Below are 23,730 nucleotides of genomic sequence, written 5' to 3' on the forward strand. Positions count from 1 at the left end.
GGTGCCAGCCAGGTTGTATTGAAAGTGGGATTTGACTAGCATCATCAGTGCTCACTAGGTCAACCTTTCATTGTGATTCTGCTTGATTTGGCCGTAGTTTCAATTCCCTCCAGACCTCTTGAGTTACACACATAGGGGCCAGTATTGCTGTTGCTGTTCCTCTCACCCAGGTCTTAATACTGACCACTAATGAGATTGTTATTCAGGGACTGAAGGAGAATCAAGCCTACCTCCTTTAGTAGCATCCTCAGTGAGCAGCCATACAGAATGACTTTGGCTACTCTAGTAGCTAATCAGCCTGGCATGGGGCAGAGGATATGGTATGAAGAAACTTTCCAGCCTTGAATGGTTGCGGGTGCCCTTCTGTCATTGCCTACGCAGATGGCTCCTTAAAGAAACCCATCAAATCACAGCTGTTGAAAATGTTAGAGGAATGTTGTGGCGCTGCTACGAGCAACCTACGCAGAAGAGTCAGCAACACACAGCTTGCTTGGTTGATGGCACAGCTGCGATTCAGAGTCACACTGAATGGTGACAGAACACTTTATGATTTAGCCAACTCTGCTCTACAGTCCATTGTTAGATCTCATACAAGGTATTATGCGATTCCTTGGATTGACATTGTCACCATAGAGATCAGCTTGTCAACCCAGAAGGGTTTCTTCAGCTGAGCTGACGGAATCATTGTGCTATCTACTCTACTCTGAAGTTCAGCAGAATGGGATGTCCCTATTTTCTTCGGAGAAACGTTGGAGGATATGTAATAGTATCAACAGTGCTGATGATAATAATAAAACTCTTCTTAACCATGCAGGTCCTATCAATGTTTAGGTAAGAGGGCTGCTATCTGCCATAGAACAATGTACCCCTTGGTGTGATAACAGCTGCTCTAGCAGAAGGCACCAAGGTAATGATATTGATGGGATGAGGACAGAAATAGAAAAGGCCTGAACGAATCTGCAAGAGATGTTCAGGTGCCAACCTTGGTGCTGCTGAAGTTTACCCTTCTCCGTGGGTTGTGTGTTTGTAATCTGCCAGTTCCACTGGGCAGAGGGAAATGCATACCCAAATGGCCTCAGAAGAAAGGCCAGAATCCCACTGTGACTAATGCTGCCGCTGAGTTGCACAAGAGAACAGTAAATGGCTTGAAAAGATTACATCCCTCTCTGATTGCAAGCTGGAAGAAACAGTGTTTCCTCACACTATTTCCTGGAGCGTTGCCTAGGACGGCTCATTTAGTTCTGTCTCCTTGCATTCAAATGACTAGGCTTTCAGAATGAACGTGTTGCAATCCTTTATGGAGGGCAGTGGGCAAACGGGCTGCTGTCAGCTCGCTTCCTGCTCCTTTGGTTGGTTATTCAGACTTGCATGCACAAAGCACATTATCTGTGCACCAAACACAACTTGACCTTTGGGGGGAACAGCCATAGGATTTTAGCAAAGCATCTGCTTTGCATTCAGAAGGTCCCAGCTTCATTCACTGGCATCTCCATATAGGACTGGGAAAGGAACGCTGCTTAAAATCCTGGAGAGCCTCTGCCAGCCAGTGTAGACCAGAGCTTTCCAAACTGTGCATTGTGACACGTTAGTGTGTTGGCTGCAGTGTGTAGGTGTGTCACATGAACACTCCCCGTGCTCCTCCTGGGGCTGGAAAGGGGATAGTTTAACTTTCAGTTTGCTAGTAAAACTGAATTACTCTGTCATGAACTGATACATGTCTAAAAAGTGTGTCACAAACATGAAAAGTTTGGAAAGCTCTTGAGTAAACAACAGTAAACTAGACAGAACAATGGTATGACTTTGTGTAAGGCAAGGAAATTTTGTCTTTTTAATTTTATTCTGGAATGACAAATTACAAGAGGTGTTAATCCCTTACATTTCATTAAGATAGATTTGACCTTTAGCTTTAAGACCACCCTTCACTATATTTTGTAATCTTATAAGCTGCCCTTGATTATATTTATTTGATTATATATATATATTTTACTCTGAGTCAACAAAGAGCACTTAATTAAAATCACCCATATGTTTGAATCACATGATATAAAGGCAGTGCTTTTTCCTGGGGGGATGCAGGAATACGCATACCCCTAAACATTTTGTGAATCTAAGTTTGGCCTCATTGAGGGGTAGTATTTCAATATGAGTAGGAAAACGAGAGTACCCCTAAAAAAATTTTTTAGAAAGAAAACACCACTGTAAATAGGTAACCTGTAAAATGTAGTTAATTGTCAGTCAATAAGAAGTCCACAAACTCCATCTGGATTTCAATCGGTATATAGCATGCTGCTTTGCACAGCAGTCAGTGTATGAACCCTATAAATTTGGTTATTCTGATCTTGACATTCTGCGTGCAATTGAATATATATATTTTTAATGAAACACTCGTTTTGAAGTACAACCTCATATTAACAGCAGTGCTATGTTAGTTGGACATGATATGAAACAGCACACCTGAACAATTTTTTCTGACTGTTGTGGGAATTCTCTTCTGACTTTAATTGAGATGACTGTGTTTTGCATTGACAACCCTGGACAGGCGTGCTGGTTTCCAACCAACATTGTGGGTGCCCAGCACATGTGTGTGATGTCACGTGTGTGTGTGACATCACACGTCGCTGCCATAGTGGGAGGGGCCAATGGAGCGGCCCGCCACAGCTGCAACATGTTGGGTTGCCCAGCCAGGCACCCACAGTAAAAATTTTGTGGGTCCCTCAGCAACCATGGCTCCCAAGAGATGACACCTATGACCCTGGATCTCTCTGGGCAGCCCAATCCAGGAGCTACCTCTATCCAACTCTTCCAAAGCCCAGTCAACCCGGTCCTGGTTTCAGCAGAATCTGGTGCACAGCCTTAGCTGAAGTGGCAGTGTGCCATTCGCTGTACTATATTAGTCTCTACTGTTCCAATCCACAGTTCTAAAAATGTTAAATCTGGCTCTCTAAAGTGGCACACTTTTAAAAGGACAGCAAGTGCACTCCTCCCAGACATCTCTTAAAGGGCAGAAGCATAGGGCCAAGACAAGGTTGAAGCAGTGTACTCCCTGCTAACAGCTGCTTATTGCAGGTTGTAAATAAAAGCAGAGTTTCCAAAACTCCTGCCCAGCCCAGGCGGCACAAGTAAGATTCAATAAAGTCAGTGGGACTACCTCTGAGTAAATTTGCATAAACTAACATTTATGGTGAAAAAGGGTGCCTCCCGACTGTCACTGCTTTGTAGGGTGGATTCAAGCACATTCCGGAACTTTAGGTTTGCACAGTTAAAGTACTGTGCTGTCCTGGTGCAAAAAAACATGCATGTGCACTTTTTGCAGTTAGGAAAGTGATGAGGAAAATGCACTGAAAAAATATGGGGTGAGCAAGCGATTAAAGGGACGACATATAAATACCCCATAAGCAATTCAGGATGAATCCTTATTGTGATATAACCACCCTACAGACAAATCAGAATCAATGCTCAATGAAGACCGCAAGCAAAATAGGATGAAAGGTCAACTGGAAGTGTACAAAAGCATGGAATATTGTGATATTGATCATATATACTGGAATGAAATGGTGTTATGGTCTGAATGGTCTCTCAAGGGTGTTCCCCCCCCCATTCCTGCTAAAGAGGCAAAAACTGGTTGGTCAAATTTAGCCTTTTATAGAAAGGTCAGCACCAATGGTCCTAGAACGGTCTTTCCTTTGTATGGCTAAGGAAATGGCAGGAGAATTTATGCAAGGGGGCTTAGCTTCCCCCTCCCCCTCACAGCTACAGAAATGTGCTAATTTGATGGAGGAAATGAGCAGTTCAGAGTCAAACAGGCGCTGCAGATCAGAGAGCTTAAAAGGAGCTCTGGAAGCATCTTTAGAGTGCGAGATCCACCCCCATGGGGTTATTAATCTGTGAATTGCCACCTAATCTCAACCAGTATATTTGTAAGCTAAAGGGGACCCCTGACCATTAGGTTCAGTCGTGGCCAACTCTGGGATTGTGGCGTTCATCTCGCTTTACTGGCCGAGGGAGCCGGTGTACAGCTTCCGGGTCATGTGGCCAGCATGACTAAGCCGCTTCTGGCAAACCAGAGCAGCACACGGAAACGACGTTTACCTTCCTGCTGGAGCAGTACCTATTTATCTACTTGCACTTCGTTTTTTTAAAAAAATATTTTTTATTAACCGACCAATCAAATCAAATCAAATCAAATCAAATCAAATCACATAAATTCCGAATTACAAAGCCGAATTTTAAATTTTTGTTGAGGGGACCCATATTTCAAGTTCCGAAGGGGGATTCCGATCATCTTCTTGCTACTGTGTTAATATCGAAATCAGTCCAAATAAAGTTCATAATTCTATCCAGTCTTATCTTGCTGTTTCCACATCTCATCTTGTTCGTATATTTTTTCTTTTTTTTCTCTTTATGATCTCTTCCAATAACCTCCTTAAGCAGATAAACACCAATTATAATCCTGTGTGAATTTTTCCGTTCGTCCAATCCTCAAATCGAGATGGTTTCCATATATCATCACTTTCATAAATAACATCGCTCTTTCCATCATCTCGCAAAACTGAACAGCACACGGAAACACCGTTTACCTTCCCGCTGGAGTGGTACCTATTTATCTACTTGCACTTTGATGTGCTTTTGAACTGCTAGGTTGGCAGGAGCAGGGACGGAGCAACGGGAGCTCACCCCGTCAGGGGGATTTGAGCTGCCGACCTTCTGATCAGCAAGCCCTAGGCTCTGTGGTTTAACCCACAGCACCACCCACGTCCCTAAGTATATTTGTAAATTAATGCAAATGTCAAAAACCCTACATAACCTGGCTTCGAAGGAAACCAAGCATCAAGGTAAGCCCTGGAAGACTTGAAACCTTGGCACTAGAGAATCAAAAGGACTATACACTTCTTTAAAATAAAATAAAAAATGCTGCACCAGCTAGACATATCCCATCTCACATGGCATGATTTTCACAGGCACTGCATGTGACATTGTGGGGTCCCCTCCAAAAGCACAATCTCTTGGTCAAATTTAGCCTCAGGAAAATCTAGGCAAGAAGTCTTTCTTTTTGGGTTGCTGGCTCCAGTGACATCTCTAAATCCAACTTCTGTGAAGAGGAAGTTAGCAAGGATAAATAAATGTGTTCAATCTTGCTCCAAATATACACACCCGTGAGGATTCTCACATTCACCCCAGGTCTTAGCACAATTAAGTCAATAGGACAGCTTGCAATCTGTGCCATTCAAACTCTTCATCTGGTCTGTGCAAAAGTACCGTATTTTTCTGACCATAACACTCACTTTTTTCCTCCTAGAAAGTAAGGGGAAATGTCTGTGTGTGTTATGGGTATGTCTTGCAGGAGATGCACAAACTCCAGCATGCTTGTAATTTATCCCGTCAAAATGCTCCAGTGTTTAACTGGTAGCCAGAAATTGACTCTATTTGCACTGTTATGTTTTCGCACAATTATTTATTATTTCATATCCCTTTTTTACTGTAAGGAGCTCAGTGCAATATATAGCTTGCCCCCTTTATCTTCACAACAGCAGTGCAATGTAGGTTAGGGCGAGTGATGGTGACTGGCCCAAGATCTCTCAGTGAGGATTCGAACCCAAGCCTTTCTGGTTCTAGCCAGGCACTACGGCACGGGGGCTTTTACTATTGTTTTGTGGTTATCCAAGTGGATAGGTCAGTTGGTTAGAGTGTGGTGCTGATAAATCCAAGGTTGCTGGTCCAATCCCCATATGGGGTAGCTCCATATTCCTGGATTAGATGGTCCTCAAGGTCTCTTCCAACTCTACAATTCTATGATGGGACCACTAGGCAGAGAGTACATTTTTCCCCTTCACCCTCCTCAATTGGTGCTGGCTGTTACAATCCCATGTTATTTTGATTGACAGTACTAGAATCCACGAGAATACCCATCTGCTTTTCATAGCTGCCTGGGGTGTCTTCGTCTATGAAATTTAACTGGCAGCCTTAGCAGAGATTGCTGTGTTTGAAGTGACAGAAAGATAGAGACCCTTAAAATTCCAATGGGCACATGATAGATCACCACCCCATGCTGCAGGGGGAACTATAAATGCTGATATGCCACTTAAGAAAAAGTAATAGGCAGTGGCTTTTGAGCTCAGCGTTAAAATATAGTTCAAACTCTGGAACATTTGGAGAGCTTCTTGGCTTACTTTAATTGGATCAGCTAAACTTATAAATCTTCCAGGATGAAATATATATCAATCTGTGTGTCAGCACCTGCTTTCAACTGAGACACCCTGAGGACTGAAAGCACATTGATCAGTGATTGCAGAGAATTTAAAACCTAGCAATGCACGGCTACCCAGAAGTAAGCCCTACTGAGTTCCTTGGGGCTTACTTCCAAAGATGTGGATATAGGATAGCATCCTACATTTCACATATCAAAAGGGCTTCTTAAATACATGTTTCTAAACTTGCACAGTTTCAGTTTCCTAAATATACGGAGCAATCACTTAAAGGAGAGGGTAATCTGCTTCTCGTTGCAATTAATATTTAAGCTACCTCTTAGGAACAGTCGCTTATAATTTGAGAAATATGACTTATGGCCTGAGCCCATGATCAGATCTGTGCTTAGGAACAGGACATAACTGAGGGTGTGGCAATAATGCAGAGTCACAGATGGACCCAGGACTGGGGCATGGCGCAGATGCATAGTGTTTTGTTATTTTTTTAAAGCACCATTTTGGTAAGTTTGGCAAAATGCATCTCATGCTCCAGCAGAATGTGAGAAAGTGTTTCTGTAATTCTAATCAGGCTTTGTGGCAGGCTCTGCATGATAAGGCAGCCTCCAGTTCTATTAATCCTCTCCTGTCCAACTCCATAAGAACCCTACAGGACCAGTCATGGTGGCCAATCAGGTGCCTATTGAAAGCCAACAAGCAAAATCGGTGCAATATCACCCTCCCACTTGTGATTCTGTTGCAGGGACACGGGTGGCGCTGTGGGTTAAACCACAGAGCCTAGGGCTTGCTGGTCAGAAAGTCGGTGGTTCGAATCCCCATGATGGGGTGAACTCCCATTTCTCAGTCCCTGCTCCTGCCAACCTAGAAGTTTGAAAGCACGTCAAAGTGCAAGTAGATAAATAGGTACCGCTCTGGCGGGAAGGTAAACGGCGTTTCCGTGTGCTGCTCTGGTTCACCAGAAGCGGCTTAGTCATGCTGGCCACATGACCTGGAAGCTGTATGCTGGCTCCCTCAGCCAATAAAGCGAGATGAGCGCCACAACCCCAGAGTCGGTCACGACTGGACCTAATGATCAGGGGTCCCTTTACCTTTTTACCTCTGTTACTGGAACTTAAGAACTTATTGGATCAGACCAGTAGCCCATCTAGTCCAGCATTCTGTTCTCACATTGGCAGTCAGAGGCCTGTGGGAAACTGGCAAGCAGGACCTAAGCTAAGCACAAGAGCACTTTCCTCATCTGACATTCTCAGCAACTGGTATTCAGAGTTGTACAGTCTCCACCTGGGATGCATGTGGCGCTGTGGTCTAAACCACTGAGCCTCTTGGGCTTGCCAATCAGAAGGTCAGCGGTTCAAATCCCTGTGACAGAGTGAGCTCCCGTTGCTCCGTCCCAGCTTCTGCCAACCTAGAAGTTCGAAAACATACCAGTACAAATTAATAAATAGGTACCACTGTGGTGGGAAGGTTGGAGAGGCTTCCATCATAGTGTACCGTTGCACCAGAAGTGATTTAGTCATGCTGCCAACATGACCCGGAAAGCTGCCTGTGGACAAACGCTGGCTCCCTTGCCCTGAAGCGAGATGAGCGCTGCACCCCATAGTCGCCTTTGACTGGACTTAACCGTCCAGGCGTTATTTACCTTTACTGTCTCCACCAGTGGAGGTAGAACATAGCCATGGCTTTTTTTCAGCTGGAACTCAGTTCTGGCACCTCTCAGGTAGGTGCCATTGCCATCATAAGAGAGCAAGGGTGGTGTTCATCGTGCACCGTTTTTTCTAGAAAAATAGCACTGAACTGTGCCATTGTGTCTAGTAGTCATTGGAGTGATGCATTTATGTGTGTTATCTTAAGCCAAACTCCTAACATGTTGTTATTTATAAAAAGGAAAAAAAGAAATGCCCTAAGTAAAATAATAACATGAAGCAAATTCTCTCAGAAATAAAACATAATTAGGGAACAGCACACTCTAGGACAGAAAGCTTAATTTCTCTGCACTAGTTATTATATATGCCTGAAGTCTGAGGTCTGTCATTTAAGATCTAGGCAGGGGCCCTGGCTGAAAAGCAGCATATCTGAACAGCCTGCCAAAATAGTCATCTGACCAGGCAATGGCTAGTTTCACATGATCACTTTAGCACTTGCTACCAACAATTTCTGGGCATGGCAAGGATTCATGTGCTGAAACGCGTCTCACAACTAGTTTCAAGAGGCAGATGGCAGAAGCCACTGGGTGCAGAAAAGCAAATGTAATGCCAATGCATATCAGACCCCTGAGGCTTCCTTCGGAGAAAACTGCACCCCCATCCCCACCTCCCACCACCTCCAATATGTAGCTATAACATTCTAGCTCAAATTGTTTTCCTCCAAGTTAAGGGAAAGTAGATCAGGGGAAATACGAAAAATGTATTCTGCTCAGGTTTGCTGTCCACAGTGAAGCTGCTGTCTCCAAGCTGAACTAACTTCAACCAGAGAATGTAAGCTCATCCAAGGACATTTTCACTTCTCTTCTTACTGTGGTTAGGGACTTCTAGCAAGCAAGCAGGAGGCTGGGGGCAGCTTGAGTCAGGGTCAAGCTAGACGTGCAGTGAATTGTACAAGTGTGTTGGATGCTGATGGGTAGAGTAATACAGCCACCCTTTGTGTTGAGCTGCGTGAATTAGGTGGAGGTGTTCCTCTGCCCATCTCTCCTGGTTCAGCCAACCTGCTAGCGGCTGAATGGGCAAGTGGACCGAAGGCTCACTGGTGAGTTCCTGGCTGGAAAGAGCCAGCAGAAAGTCCCTAAACAGGGTGTTCTGCATCATAGAACTGAATGCACAAAATCAAACTATACTTTCACACCGCTTGCCTATTTCAGTCAAGGCAGCATATCTCTCCATAATGGAATCTGTGAGAGTGGAGGTCTGGCCTTTCCAGGATTTGAATTGATGTACGAGGACAAGGAAAGGCCACCAGTCATCCGAAAAAGTGTTCTGTTCCCTCTCCGCTTATAGTGAGCCTACAATAAGTTTATCAGCAAGTTCCAATTGCCAAATTCAGCCTGTCACCTACCCAAGGCAAATCCTTCTTCGTTTTCCCCAAATGGGCCATTTCCATTCAAGATGCAATTAAAAATGTATTTTATTATTGGAGCCTGAATAAAAGAGTGTCTTATTTTGCCTTTGGAAAATAGAGTGAAGCCAGACCCGGGTCCATGATGCTCTCCTGTCGCACCACTTTCCTAGTGACTTGTTGATATCTATTCTTCATTAAGGACATTCACATGTGCTCACAAGTAACACAGGGATGTGTGAAAAACCATTTTGGATTGCAGATGAGCACCATACACTTCAAATTAATTTGATCTGTCAAGCTTCCTAATGGCATTTTCTTAAAGAATAATAGCAGTTATTGTAATGAACCTATATAAAAATTAATTAAGTTTGATATAGGAAATATCAATCAATGTCCTTTGCTGTTGCTTAGCCAATACTCTGGTTTCGAGGATACCAGCTCAGTCAAGAGTAGCAGATGCCTAAAACTAATTAAAAACATAATTTGAAAAGAAAAACTTGATCACTGCAGAAAGTACAACATAAACCAGATCATAATGATTTGGTGTAATATACATCACACATTAAACTACCCTCTGAAAACCTTTCCTTATTAATGATGAAAGATACCAGTTACATTGTCTAAATGGTTACAGCCTCATTTATCACCACTCCTGCCCAAAATGATTTTTTATAAGCTAGCCATGAATTTTGAAAGCACAGTAAGAGAAGCCAGCCCCATCTTTTGCAGAATTCCTTCACTGTTTTTGTTTGTTTGTTTGTTTGTTTGTTTTGACACCACAGTCTCTAAATGGGGAGAGGTTTAAGGAGTTCCAGTAAAACATTCCTTCAGTTTGGCTTCCTTGGAATGAAGATCACTGGAGACCAATAGTGCTTTCTGCGATATAAAATTTTATTTATAATCATATACTGGCTGAGTATGAAATGGAAGGTTCACAGCATGAACATGCCAGCAGATCCTGCCTTTCCCATCAGGTATTTTTTGCATGGGAGTAGAGCACCCAAGCCAGTGTGGTGTAGTGGTTAAGAGCAGTAGTCTCGTAATCTGGGGAACCGGGTTCGCGTCTCCGCTCCTCCACATGCAGCTGCTGGGTGACCTTGGGCCAGTCACACTTCTTTGAAGTCTCTCAGCCCCACCTCACCTCACAGAGTGTTTGTTGTGGGGGAGGAAGGGAAAGGAGAATGTTAGCCGCTTTGAGACTCCTTAAAGGGAGTGAAAGGCAGGATATCAAATCCAAACTCCTCTTCTTCTTCTTCTTCTTCTTCTTCTTCTTTGGATTCTGCACAGAAAGAAGTTCAGTTCTCTGTCTCTTTCCAGTCCCAGTCCCAAGACTGCCTGGACATACAGAGAGACCTTGATGATGTCACCTCCAGCAAAAGGAACAGAAAGAAATACGGTAGCCACTTGGTTCATCTTCCAAAAGGATCTCCAGCTACATTCTGTACAACTCATTGCCCTAGCTGACATTACAAAGCAGATACTTAACAGACTAGATTATTTTCTTAACAAAGAAACTGGTTTGACCTTTTTCCCTTTCCCTTTTGCAATCTTCCTCTTCTGCGAAATTTTTCAGCTTTGAATTCACAGGAATGGAAGGGACCCTCCAAAGACATCCAACCCAACCACATTCCTATAACTGTTTTGAAGTCTTGGACCCCATAACTTTCCTGACTGGAAAAAGTCAGATTTTGAAAAAGAAGGTTTGTCACGCAAAGGCACCAAATCCATTTTTGTTGTGCGGTGTGAATTTGTCGGCCTGCGACTGAATCCCATCTGCAAAATAACGGCAGCTTGGAAGCAGCCTGAGAAGGTGAGATATGTGGTTTTCTGAAATGGGGTGCTTCAAAGTTCTTGTTGGTTAGTTTGTGTAATCGGTACATCCTGTAGTGCAGGTTTGCACCAGCACTCCATGTAAATAAGAAGCCGGGAAAAGGAAACAAAGGTTCATTAACTGGATTGTAATTTATAGGCCTGTAATTTTCCCATAAGAATCTGGAGAAAGTCAGTGGAAAAGAGCAAGGCATGCTCCTTCACGCCATGGAGCCCAAGTAACAAGTGCCATAACCCAATTTTTCCTTTCCTACTGAGCCAGCACTTCAGTGTTCAAAGCAGAATGCATGCTGCCAAGATGATAAAGCTCCACTGCTCCAGTACGAGGCCAGCATTATAAGAAAAAGTTCACCGCCTTCCCAGAATAGACTCTATTGAGGAGGAGACTCATCTGTAACATCCTGTGGATAGCGTTTCTCCTGCTGCAACACGGATATGATTGGCACTGTGCAGCTGATGCCACACATTGAATGCCAAGCATTCCTCTGTGCGCATGAGTTCCCTGTGTGGCAGTGTGCTATGCCCAATAGAAGTGCTCCTGTTCAGAGTGCCAGGCAGCCAGCCTGCCATTTGCCATGGCCTTCAGTGCAGAGTCCTCCTGGGAGACCAGGGTTCGAATCCCCATTCAGCCATGAAGCTCCCTCAGTGAACTTGGGCCCATCACCATCACTTAGCCTACCCTACCTCAAAGGGTTGTTGTTGTGAGGAGGAGAACTGATATATATTCGGAGTCGAGAGTGGATTTCATGCTCTTTATTCAGCTCATAGTGGTGAGGAGGAATGGAAGTTCCCCCAGAATGTCTGCTTTATATACATTATTTACACAATGGGCCCCACGTGATTGGCTAATTCCGGGATTCTCCTGTAGGCCAATCAGGTTGCGGATTCACTTCCACCTGGAGCTGGATTGGGTGGCTCCTGTGGACCAATCAGACTGCTGCATTCTGGGTCCTATTGTTCTAGGACCAATCAGACCGCTGCATTCTGAATCCTATTGTTCTAGGACCAATCAGACTGCTGCATTCTGAATCCTATTGTTCTAGGACCAATCAGACTGCTGCATTTTGGATCCTGTTCAACTCAGTACATAACACCAACCATGTACCCCACCTTGGAAGAAAGAGGTGGTATATAAATATAATAAATACATGAATAAATATCAGCAGCACCAAGGGTGAGAAAGATTCACTCCTTCTAGTCCTTCTGCACATAGCAGCTTCTATACAACTGGGAATCCTCATAAGTCAGAGTTCCCAACGGCACAGAAGCTTATAAGCATCTCCAATCAAATGCATGCAGGAGCTGTCTTCAGATATTTGCGCTGTAAGAAATGTTCTGCTTGTATCTAATAGCAGAGGCCTCCAACCAGCCCCTATCATTTGAAAGAGACAGGCAGACTTCAAAATGTCAACTGTTTCTTCAAACCTCCAAAGAAATATAAGCAGTCAGTCAAACCATCTGGGACATCGGTTGTTATAAAAAGAGCTTTTATCTGCAGACTTCCAATCAAAGTAATTCATTCAGGAGGAACAGCAAATGAGTAATTAGCCATGTTATATCACCAGTCTATATATTGATACACGAGGAAATTTTAAAGGTTCCAAATTAATGTTATATAGGAACACAGGAAGCTGCATTGTACTGAGTCCAACAAAACTGCAAGTAAAATGTAAACATTAGGAGAAATGCTGATTTTTTAAAAAAAATTGGCCTTAAACAAACCAAAAGAGACCTGATGCAGAAATGTGGTGAAAATAACTTAAGGTTAAAGACATGAGGAGGAGGAGGAGGAGGAGAAGAGGAGTTTGGATTTGATATCCTGCTTTATCACTGCCCTAAGGAGTCTCAAAGCAGCTAACATTCTCCTTCCCTTCCTCCCCCACAACAAACACTCCGTGAGGTGAGTGGGGCTGAGAGACTTCAGAGAAGTGTGACTAGCCCAAGGTCACCCAACAGCTGCATGTGGAGGAGCGGAGACACGAACCTGGTCCCCCAGATTACGGGTCTACCACTCTTAACCACTACACCACACTGGCTCTCAGAAACAGAGAGACCAAGACTGACAGATCCATCCATCCCTATCTGTCATCCCACACAAAAATCCCTGCACATTTCAGGAAATTCAGCAGACTACAACTCCTCAGAAAAAGTTAGAGCAGAGAGAGAGAGGGAAATGAAATGATCAAACAGCATTTCAGACAAATTTGTTCTTGATCCTGGTAAGATGCAGTTAATCACCCAAACTATATATTCAGCACAGTGACTAACAAAACAGAGATGTTAAATTCTTGCAGCAAAAAATTTCGGCTTCCACCTTTATGAGCTGCTCTGGTTAAAATGATGCTGTTTTTAAGGTGGAAAATGCAGGGCTTTGAGGGTGGAATGCTCAGAGGGGCTTCCTTTGCTGAACTGCAGTGGTGCTGGTACTATTCTCTAGGTTGAGGCCATGCCTTGCTGATGTGTCTAGCATGTACATCTAGAAGTTCTTGCTTTTAACATCATTGGATTTATTGGCATCTCTGTAGCAATTATTGACATGTCTAACAGGCTGTGGTTCTCCACAATCGAAGTATATAGCAACAGGGTTGCTCCATTTTGGGGGGTCAAAATCGACAATATATGGTTTCTAAAATGTGTGCACAAGCTGTTACAGAGATTATTGCCAGGTTGGGAGAAGACTCGTGTATGAAACAGATCTCCAGCTGCCATCAACATAAATTAAAGACCTTTAGATGCTAGAACCAACAGCAGCACTGAAGATGGAAGGATCTCTGAAGGGTCTATTTCTATAATGTTCTGGGCTGGGTTTCAGCAAGTGCTGAATATTTTTCCCCCTGCAGTTTCCTCAGAGTTTCTGTAACTCAATTCCACCAGGAAAGCTAGACTAGTCACTGATTAGTATTGCTTTACTATTTAACTTATACTAAAATTGATGTCCTACCAATAAACTTAAATAAAAGCTGTCTTGGTAGCTTTTTCAGCACCAAAGGGATATAGAAGGACATTTATAACATATGAAACTAAATTCTCAGTGGAGCTCATGCAATCAATAAAACAATAACATTATAGTAAGGCAATAACACACTAAAATCACAACCGAGAAGCAACATATAAAAGCTGCAGCACATAGAAAACTGCCTCAGCCTCCTTAAACCTCCCAGCTCTTTTCATTTAAAGATCACTTGGCTCTGCCAGGTTAATGTTGGCCTGCATACAAAACATCATATTTCATTTCCTAAAAGCCCTTTTTCACATAAGTCTTAGTTATAGCAACAAAGGAATTCTGTGAGTCCCAGATCAAACAACATAAATTATCCACTGGACCCAGACTTCTTGCTGTACATATGTTTGTCTGTACACCCACACCCACACATACACACACATGTACAGAAGGTACAATTCTGAAGTCTAAGTATCTGCCTAAGGTCAAATTTGCTCCAGTTACAACTGCTGTTTAGGCCAAAACATTCCAAAGCTCTATTTCAAAATATAAGCTGCTTCCAAATTAGATGTTTACTCTAGAAATGCCATCTGTTGCTCATGCAATTTTTATGGGAGAACCAGACCACATCACTGCTAGCCCATTGCATTCTTGAATTTTCTGTGTTGTCCTCCCACTCCTCCCCCCCCCCCCCGGAAATGATTAATGACATTTTTTGTTATCTTAAAGCACAGTTACAGTGCCACCCTGTCCAATGTGGACTGGCAAAATGCTACTGAGGCTCTTGGGGGTTACCACGCCTTTAATTAAACCATCATTCTATGAAAAAAAAAGTTTTCTTCACCTCTAATTCTTTCTGTTTGGTGCAGCCCCAGTATTGTTGATGAATTGCGAATTAATTGCCTCTTGATAAATCAGTGCTTGTTCTCATGGGAGTTAGTTACTGTTGTTGTTTTTTAATAGCCGAAGACTTCTATTTCTCAGTAAAGGAAAACAAAAAACACAGAGAAGATTCCAGGAATGTTTTCTCTCTCACACACATGTCTGCATACAGTGGTACCTCAGGTTACAGACGCTTCAGGTTACAGACTCTGCTAACCCAGAAATAGTACCTTGGGTTAAGAACTTTGCTTCAGGATGAGAACAGAAATCGCATGGAGGAGGCAGGAGGTCCCATTAGCTAAGGTGGTACCTCAGGGTAAGAACAGTTTCAGGTTAAGAATGGACCTCCAGAATGAATTAAGTTCTTACCCCGAGATACCACTGTACAAGGAACAGGAACTAACTAATTATGTGATAATGAACCAGAGCAGTGCACGGAAACACCATTTACCTTCCCGCCGGAGCAGTACCTGTTTATCTACTTGCACTTTGACGTGCTTTCGAGCTGCTAGGTTGGCAGGATGTGATAATGTAGCACTCAGTAATTATTAATGTTGCAGCTAAGCTGAACAGGAATCAGTTAATGGCAGAAACATCTAACTCAAGTTGTAGGAACGTCTGCTGATCATCACTTACTTCTGGGTAAACATTATTGAAGGCTCTTGGCCACAGGACCAGATCCTGATGGCAAGCACTGTGTTATATTTAGTGTTGGCTGGAGCCACCGATCTCATTCCACTTTTAGCTGATGGCAGGAAAGCAGTGCCTCAACAGTGCTCAAGGTCCCCTGCCTAGCAGCAGCCTTCGTTTCATTCTCTTTGCTAGCGAACCAATTTAAACTGAAACAAGTCAATTCTGAGGAGGGGAAGACAGCAGACATCCAGGGACGTATGACCAAGTCTGTTTGAAGCGATACCTTAACTGTGATTCCTGCTAGCTGAAAACACTAAAGCATTCGTCAATATCTTTTCTAAATTCACTCCAGTCACTGCTAAGAGATTTGCAAGGCTGGATTTGACTGAATCGGCGCCCACGTAAGGCATGCAAAAGGTAGCATTTCAAATTTCAAGGGCTAAAACGCTCAGAGAACTTCTGCTCTGTAAAGGTCCGAAAGGACAGGGGAAATGAGTCAATTACCAATTACCATGCAGAGGAGAGAGACCAAGCAGTGCTTAGTTGCTAAGGGCTCTCTCCCTCTCCCTCTCCCTCTCCCTCTCTCTCTCTCTCTCTCTCTCTCTCTCTCTCTCACACACACACACACACACCACTCACACAGGTTCCTTTGCCCTCCTGCAGCTTCCTTCCCCACAGCATTGCTCCAGGCACTTCAATTAGCTCTCTTTGGTATTAAGAGTTCAGCTAGAGGAGAAGCAAAAGTAGCTTTGGTAATGGAGGTAATGGACTATGTGGGATAACTTGCCAGAGGATTACCGTATTTTTCGCTCTATAAGACGCACCAGACCACAAGACTCACCTAGTTTTTGGAGGAGGAAAACAAGGAAAAAAAAAATCTGAATCTCAGAAGCCAGAACAGCATGAGGGATCGCTGCGCAGTGAAAGCAGCAATCCCTCTTGCTGTTCTGGCTTCTGGGATAGCTGCGCAGCCTGCATTCACTCCATAAGACACATACACATTTCCCCTTACTTTTTAGGAGGGAAAAAGTGAGTCTTATAGAGCAAAAAAACCAGTACCTGCACGGTCCCCACAGCTGAACTTAGGCTTCTGCTTTCACCATGAGTGGGGCAGAGCCTGATTTAAACACAGGCTTCCTCAGCCTCAGCCCTCCAGATATTTTTGAGACTACAATTCCCATCAGCCCTGACCACTGGTCCTGCTAGCTAGGGATCATGGGAGTTGTAGGCCAAAAACATCTGGAGGGCCGAGGTTGAGGAAGCCTGTTTAAACACATTGGTTTTAGCCATCATCACATCTCAGCTGGTAACCAGGTGTCGCACTGATGGCCAAAGAGCTCCTCCTCTTCCTCCAGGCCTAACCAGAGAGTTTAATGAACTTGTGAAAGCCACAGAACAACACAGGAGTAGGAAATCTTTTCCAGCCTGAGGACCACATGCAGTTCTGGGCAATCTTCCAGGGGCCACTGGTCAGTGGTGGTCAGGGCCACAGGCAAAAGTGAACAGCAATGAATGTCAATGTTGCCTTTGTGCAGTAGGCTAGTTTCTACACACACACACACACACACACACACACAAACACACCATCCTTCTCCATCTTTCACCCAGGCAAGCAACAAACATTAACAGAGTTTGAGGACACATTCCAGCCAATCAGAAACACTCAAGGAGGGTGCAAAGCATGGCCGGTGAGGGGTGTGGCACTCCAAGAGCCAGAGAGAGACACCAGAGAAGTGCATTGAAAAATTTGGAGAAGAGCCAGTTTTTAAGGGTTGCTGCATTGCAGTTTGCATCTTTTCCCACAAAAGTGCAAATTAGGCAAGTCCATCTTTAAATGCAAACTGAATCTAATCTCTCCTCCACCCCTGTCCTTTACACAATTTCCCATTTACATCCATAACTGAGAATTAGTCATCTTTACACCCATTGCTTACTAAAATGGATCTAAACCATAAAAAACCCCAATACAGCATAAAGGTACACCTGATCAAAACCAGCATTTATTTACTCTGATTTTTCCCCCTCATTCTTCCTTATGGTGCCTGTTTCCTTGGCATAATACCTCATAGGGCAGGTGGGCTGGAGAAAAACACATTATTGCAGTTCCCCAATCTCTCTGCCAGCAAATATTGAAGCACAGAGGAACACTGCTTTTGTGTTTTGCAGTTTCAAAAGTACAGTAAATGAAAAATTCTCTTTTCTGTTTCAAACCAATTTGAGTTCCCTGCCTCTCTTACAAAGGCATTTCTTCACTTTTTTTTCGGTTTTGCTGATCGGAAATGCTTTTCACTTTTGTGAACGTTGCATGGATAAGACGGTATGAGAGCTCACTAGTGTGTACTTATCCCTGGGGTACTGCATTCTAACCCAAAATGGTTGGTGAACGAAGACAAGTAGACAGGACAGTTTCTAGGATAGTACATAGCTGTCAAGTGTCCCTTATTTGAAGGGACAGTCCCTTATTCCAGCGCCATGTCCCACTGCGGTCCCTTATTGATGGATGTCCCTTAAATGTCCCTTAAATGATGTCCCTTAACTTTCAAAGGAAGCAGCTCCTCTCCCTCCCTCCCTGCCGGCCAGGGAGGAGGAAGGCTCCAACTGTGTTGCTTGGCTGTGTTGCTCACCCATTAAGAAGTCTAAGAACGACTGGGGGGTGGAGCTTGCATGCCTTGTGTGTGGCTAGTTAATGCAAGCTGAGGGGTTTTTTGAATGCTGGACGCCATTTTGTTGCACGTGCTGCTGCAAACTTTGCAGTGCAAAGCCAGGCCGGGGAGCCATCTTAAGTTGAGGCTGCATAGGCCTTGTGGTGCATGTGATTCAGATTCTATTCAGTTGAACCTCAGGTTACAAAGTTGGTTGGACAGTCTTCTCGAAGCTACCAGCATGAGTTTGACCAGACTGCAGGAGGACAGGAAGACTGGAGTGCCTGGAACAGGTAAGGCTGCAGGTCCCTTATTTTGGCTGCTGGTCCCTTATTTTCAAGGCTGCTGCTCCCTTATTTTCAAATCTGTAAGTTGACAGCTATGGGATAGTAACAACAGCCAAATAACTGAGATTGCCTCCAGACTTTTGGAGGACAGTTTCAAACACGGGTTTGTGCAATTAAAGTGGATTACAGTTGTCATATAAACTTCCCACAAACAAATCAGGATAAATGCTCAGTATAGACCAAATGCACAGTCTAACCTCTGCACAGGTTTTGCATAAGTAAATTAGGATAAATACTCAATAAACAGCTCATCTGGAGGAGCCCAGAGACACTTCCAGGAAGTGAAAAGCACTATGCCTACAAAAGACAGGTAGAAAACAAATTGGGGCAATTGTCTTTTTACAGGTAGTGTAATCTCAGTAGTATGGAAGCCACTTGAAAATGTTATCACCGCTTCAGATTGCAGTTGTTCACACAGTCAGCTCCCAATGAATTTGCAATGATTTTCCAAGATAGAACTAGCATGAAAGGAGCAAAAAAGTACTGTCCACAAACAGATTCCCAAGCAGGGCACCCACTCTGCTGTTTTCTGTTCAGGCAGCTACTGTGCTATTGACTTCTATGCATGAATTGGACCTCAAGCAATATCTTGTTCCTGCCAAGCAAGCATGACAGAGCTCACCAGCTCTGCCTCAACCCATCTCCAATCACCTGCTGTTCAAAAATCCCTGGACATGGTTCAATGGATGGAAGAAGAGAGAGGAGGAGAGATTTTTATGTAAGGAGAGAGGAATCAAGATCCACTTGTTTTTCTCTTAGTTTGCTGTAACCAAATGTTCCAGGTTTTTATTTTTTCTTTGCTTGTTTTTCTTTGATACGTAGAATCTTAATAAACTGTTCTTAAAAACTAAATGAGTGGGGGAGAGATTCAGCTGCTTTTAAGATCACTTGTTATTTCCTCTTTCTTTTTAATTTCATAGGAACTATCACAATGATACCTATACAGTGGTACCTTGGGTTACAGACGCTTCAGGTTACAGACTCTTCAGGTTACAGACTCCACTAACCCAGAAATAGTACCTCTGGTTAAGAATTTTGCTTCAGGATGAGAACAGAAATCGTGCTGCGGCGGCAGCGGCAGTGGGAGTCCCCATTAGCTAAAGTGGTACCTCAGGTTAAGAAAAGTTTCAGGTTAAGAACGGACCTCCAGAACGAATTAAGTTCTTAACCCGAGGTACCACTGTACATTTCCTACAGTTACATCCTCCACCCTTTGAATCAAAGGGTTGTGTGCCTTTGGCATACATATCTAGCTCATGGATTGTTCTGTGGCTTTTACATGTCTCTCGCTTTTTATGAAAGGGGGGGGGGATAATTACTTCAATGCCAAATGTTTTGGCCATTGTGTGAGTGCCTGTGAAATTATTGCTTTAATAAACAATTACACATTACAGTAGCGTCTGTTCTTCATGCAAAGCTACTAGCTGACCAAGGCCTAACCTTTTAAAAAATTAGTCTAATTAGTCAAGAGACTAAAGCAACCACATGAATGCATTCTGGTGCTGTTTTGTTGTGGGAAGTCAGGGAGATGGTCAGTTTTAAAACTGCATTTTAAAACATCTCCTAAGAGGCTTAAAATTAATAGGCTCTGGCTGAGCAATTTTCAGCCAACAGGACTGGTATGAAAAATCCCAAGAAAACATTAGTAGCAAATGTATAGGGAAGGTTCTACTATGGGACTAGTATTACTAGTGTTAAGAGAGTAATTAAGCATATAAATGGGGGAGCTTTTTCTACCTGAGGGAAACATTCTCTTCTGGGCAACCTTCCAAGGCCACATGCCAGTGGTGAGAGGGGCCAGAGGCAAAAGTGGGTGGAGCAACAAATGAAAATGTCACCCTATATGGTTTGGGACCCAAGTAATCTAAAATAGTGCCCTTCCCAATACCAAGCATCTCGGGCCTTATGATCAGCATAGGAAACTCTGTTGGTGGTGGGGAGGTGGTGTCTCCATTGGATGGAGGTGAACCATGACAGGGCCTTCTCAGTGGCGACCCCTCATTTGTGGAATTCACTCCCTAGTTAGGTGCATAAGTCTCCCTCACTATTACATTTTAGGAGAAATTAAAACAGTCCAGTTTACCCAGGCATTTGATGATTGTCCCTGGTCCCTGGTTCTGTCCCTGGTCACTGCGAAATTATTAGTGATTGCTTTTAGGAGTTTGGGGCTCTTATTTAGAAGTTCCAATTGTATTGTTTCACTGTTGACATATTTACCAACCTGGGCTCTTTTGGAGGATGGTGCAGGATATAAATTCAATGAATAAATAACTGTTAAGAGCGCAGCAGGCTAGTTTTGGGACACACTCACCTATCCCTCTCTCCTTCATCCAGAGAAACAAGAGACAGTATCAGGAAGGCTATGTCAGGCTATGAGAACGGCGCTAACTCATTGGTAGAGCATCTGCTTTTCATGCAGAAGGTCCCAGGTTCAGTCCTTCTGGGAAAGGCCCTTGTCAGAAATCCTTGAGATCTGCTTGCCATCTATGGCAGACAATACTGATCTTGTGGATCAATGGTCTGACTCAGTTTAAACCATATTCCCATGTTCTTAGATCTCCATGCCAGGTGGTGCTCCAAGCAACCTGGAGACAGAATAGACTAGAATAACCCAGCATGGTATAGAAACTGAAAAATCAATCTTGTCAGTTTTCTGGACTAGCTATTGGAGCTTGATTGTGCCTGAACCTGTTGCCAATGCTCAGAGAAACCCACTGTGCCATATAGAATGCTCACAGCATCTGTGCATTTAGCAGAGGGAGGCAGTGCTAAAGAAGCCCATCAGCACCAACCTGATATTTGTTGAGCTGCATTTTGGGAGCAAAACATAAAAGAGATTTGGGAAGTGTTTAAACCTTAGTGGACAATGACTTCTACTTCTGCTTCTTTGAATCCACACTGTGGGTGCAGAAGTTAAGCAGCGGATAACAAGCTCTTTCGGAAGTCCACAAATGGATTTTGGGGAAAGGAGTTGCTTTTGCTACTTCAATATATACACTTCCCTTTCGTATTGATTTGAAGTGTAAGTGAACATTCTGTGTTCAGCTCCTGCTGGCTCGGAAGGTACCTTTCAATTGTGTGCAATTGTTTGTCTGCCACATCTGTTTTTGAGATTTTCACACTAAGAGAGAATGCTTAACTCACTTAAGTACAGGTTGAAAGCAAAGCCATTCATTATTTCATGCTGTTTAATTTAGTATGGAAAACAATGAATTGTTAATAAGGGACACTCATCAAATTCTCATAAGCTGATTTATTTATACAATGATTAGCTTTTCTTCCTCTCGTGCAATGTTAACAAATCCTGCTAATTCAGCTTATTGTTGAATAGTAGAATGTTAATACTACAGCTTATTCCTCTTCTTAGCTAGATTTTGTTCATTACCCTCCACCCCACACACAAACTTTTGTTTATATTCTACTTCTTTAAAGCTTGCTTTCATGGTTAAATGGTGGAAGTACTCAGCAGGCAGAAACTTGCAGAGACCCTCCAAGGTTTTCCGAGGTTTGTTCCATTCTCCAAGGTGTTAAAAGCATACTTTACCATGGTTTTCATTGGGGGGGATCTGCAAGAGCTAAACATGAAATTCCTTAATAAAAGACTTGCAAGATTTGTTATAGCTTATGAACATTGTGCAGTTGTCATACCTCCTTCATTTATGGGAGATGTATATTTTATTTTCAGGAACACACTCAGGACAAACTTCTGAAAGGTTGGACATATAGTGGGAGGGTGGGGTGGGGTTTTTCTCAGAAGGGTAGTAGGAAATGGGTGATTGACTCAATGGGTATAGTAAACCTGAGGAAAAACCCCACCCCACCCTCCCACTACATATAAGGGTCTGGCGACTTCTGTTTCAGTGTATCTGAAAAAGTGTGCATGCAGACGAAAGCTTATACCCAGAACAAAATATATATTTCTATTCAGAGGAGGGCAGACACTGGCTAACAGCACAATCCTAACCATGTATGCTCAGCAGTAAGTCCCACTGAATCCAATGGGCATCACTTAGGTAACTGAGGTTAGAGTTGCAGCTTAAGTGATTGTAAAATAGAAATGATTTAAGGTGGCAACACGGACCTCTACCAGATTCTCCCCCCCCCCCACAAAAGCTATAGTTTCCAAATAGTATTCCATTTGTTCCAACAGTCTTCTCAATTGAGGAAAAGGTTGGAAGAAGCCAAAAAGAGAACTGCAGGGAGGAGGCAACTATTATGCCTTAAAGTCTGAGAATAAGCAGGATGGGTTAAAAGCAACCAACTCCTAAAATGTGCTACAAGGTCAGATGCAAGCACTGCAGAAAAACCCCAATGTAAGTATAAGCAGACAAAGACAGGACTGATCACGGACCAGCCAGAAGTCCAAGTGCAGTCTCACTAAATTAAAAACACAATCATCATCTGTCAGTGAATGTAGGTACCTGTATAGCATCCCTGTGGCAGCTTTGACAGTTTGTTGTATCAACAATCCATGCATGAGCAAAAACTTCTCCAGTAGCTTTTGTTCTGCTGGGCTCCTTAGTTCTCCAGGCCAGCATCTTACTGGAAGGCAGACTTTAGGAACCATTTTTTGCCTCGTATCCTTCAAAGGGGTTTCACTAGACTTCTGCACACCTCTTTTTGGGGGTGGGATATCAGTACACACTGGCTTGTACAGATTCATCTTCTACTGTAAAAGCCAAGAGCTAAACCCCACACCACTCAGGTGTCAGTGTGGTGTAGTGGTTAAGAGCAGTGGACTCGTGATCTGGTGAACCAGGTTCGCTTCCCCGCTCCTCCACATGCAGCTGCTGGGTGACCTTGGGCTAGTCACACTTCTCTGAAGTCTCTCAGCCTCACTGACCTCACAGAGTGTTTGTTGTGGGGGAGGAAGTGAAAGGAGATTGTGAGCCGCTTTGAGACTCCTTAAGGGGAGTGACAGGCGGGATATCAAGTCCAAGCTCCTATTCCTCCTCCTCTTCTGTCCACAGGCTTCTCCAAGAACCTCTTGCCATTATGCTTCTGTTTCCAGAAAATGCTGTTTGCCCACTAGATCCCCAGAAGATACTGCTCCATATTTTCCATCCAGTCCCCCAGTAGGTTCTGCTTACCATCTCATTTTAATGGATGCATAAAATGAACCACATGGTCACAAATGGTCAAAGGGAGCTGGGAACTGCCATGGGAATAGAATGCCAACCCAGTTTCCCATGCAATTATATTTA

General features: G+C 43.5%; 1 protein-coding gene across 1 annotated transcript in view; it reads right to left on the minus strand.

Annotated features, from left to right (window-relative positions):
- KCNAB1 (potassium voltage-gated channel subfamily A regulatory beta subunit 1) overlaps positions 1-23,204 on the minus strand; it is a 162,744-nt gene extending 139,540 nt beyond the window's left edge. Inside the window, exon 1 of the mRNA XM_081008199.1 lies at positions 22,948-23,204. Within this exon, the coding sequence (XP_080864325.1) occupies positions 22,948-23,189 (242 nt within the window). The 5' untranslated portion in view covers positions 23,190-23,204. The remainder of the gene's footprint in view (positions 1-22,947) is intronic.
- Between the last annotated feature and the right edge of the window lie 526 nt (positions 23,205-23,730).

Source organism: Podarcis pityusensis (assembly GCF_964106645.2).
Source record: "Podarcis pityusensis genome assembly, chromosome: 5".
NCBI lineage: Eukaryota > Metazoa > Chordata > Lepidosauria > Squamata > Lacertidae > Podarcis > Podarcis pityusensis.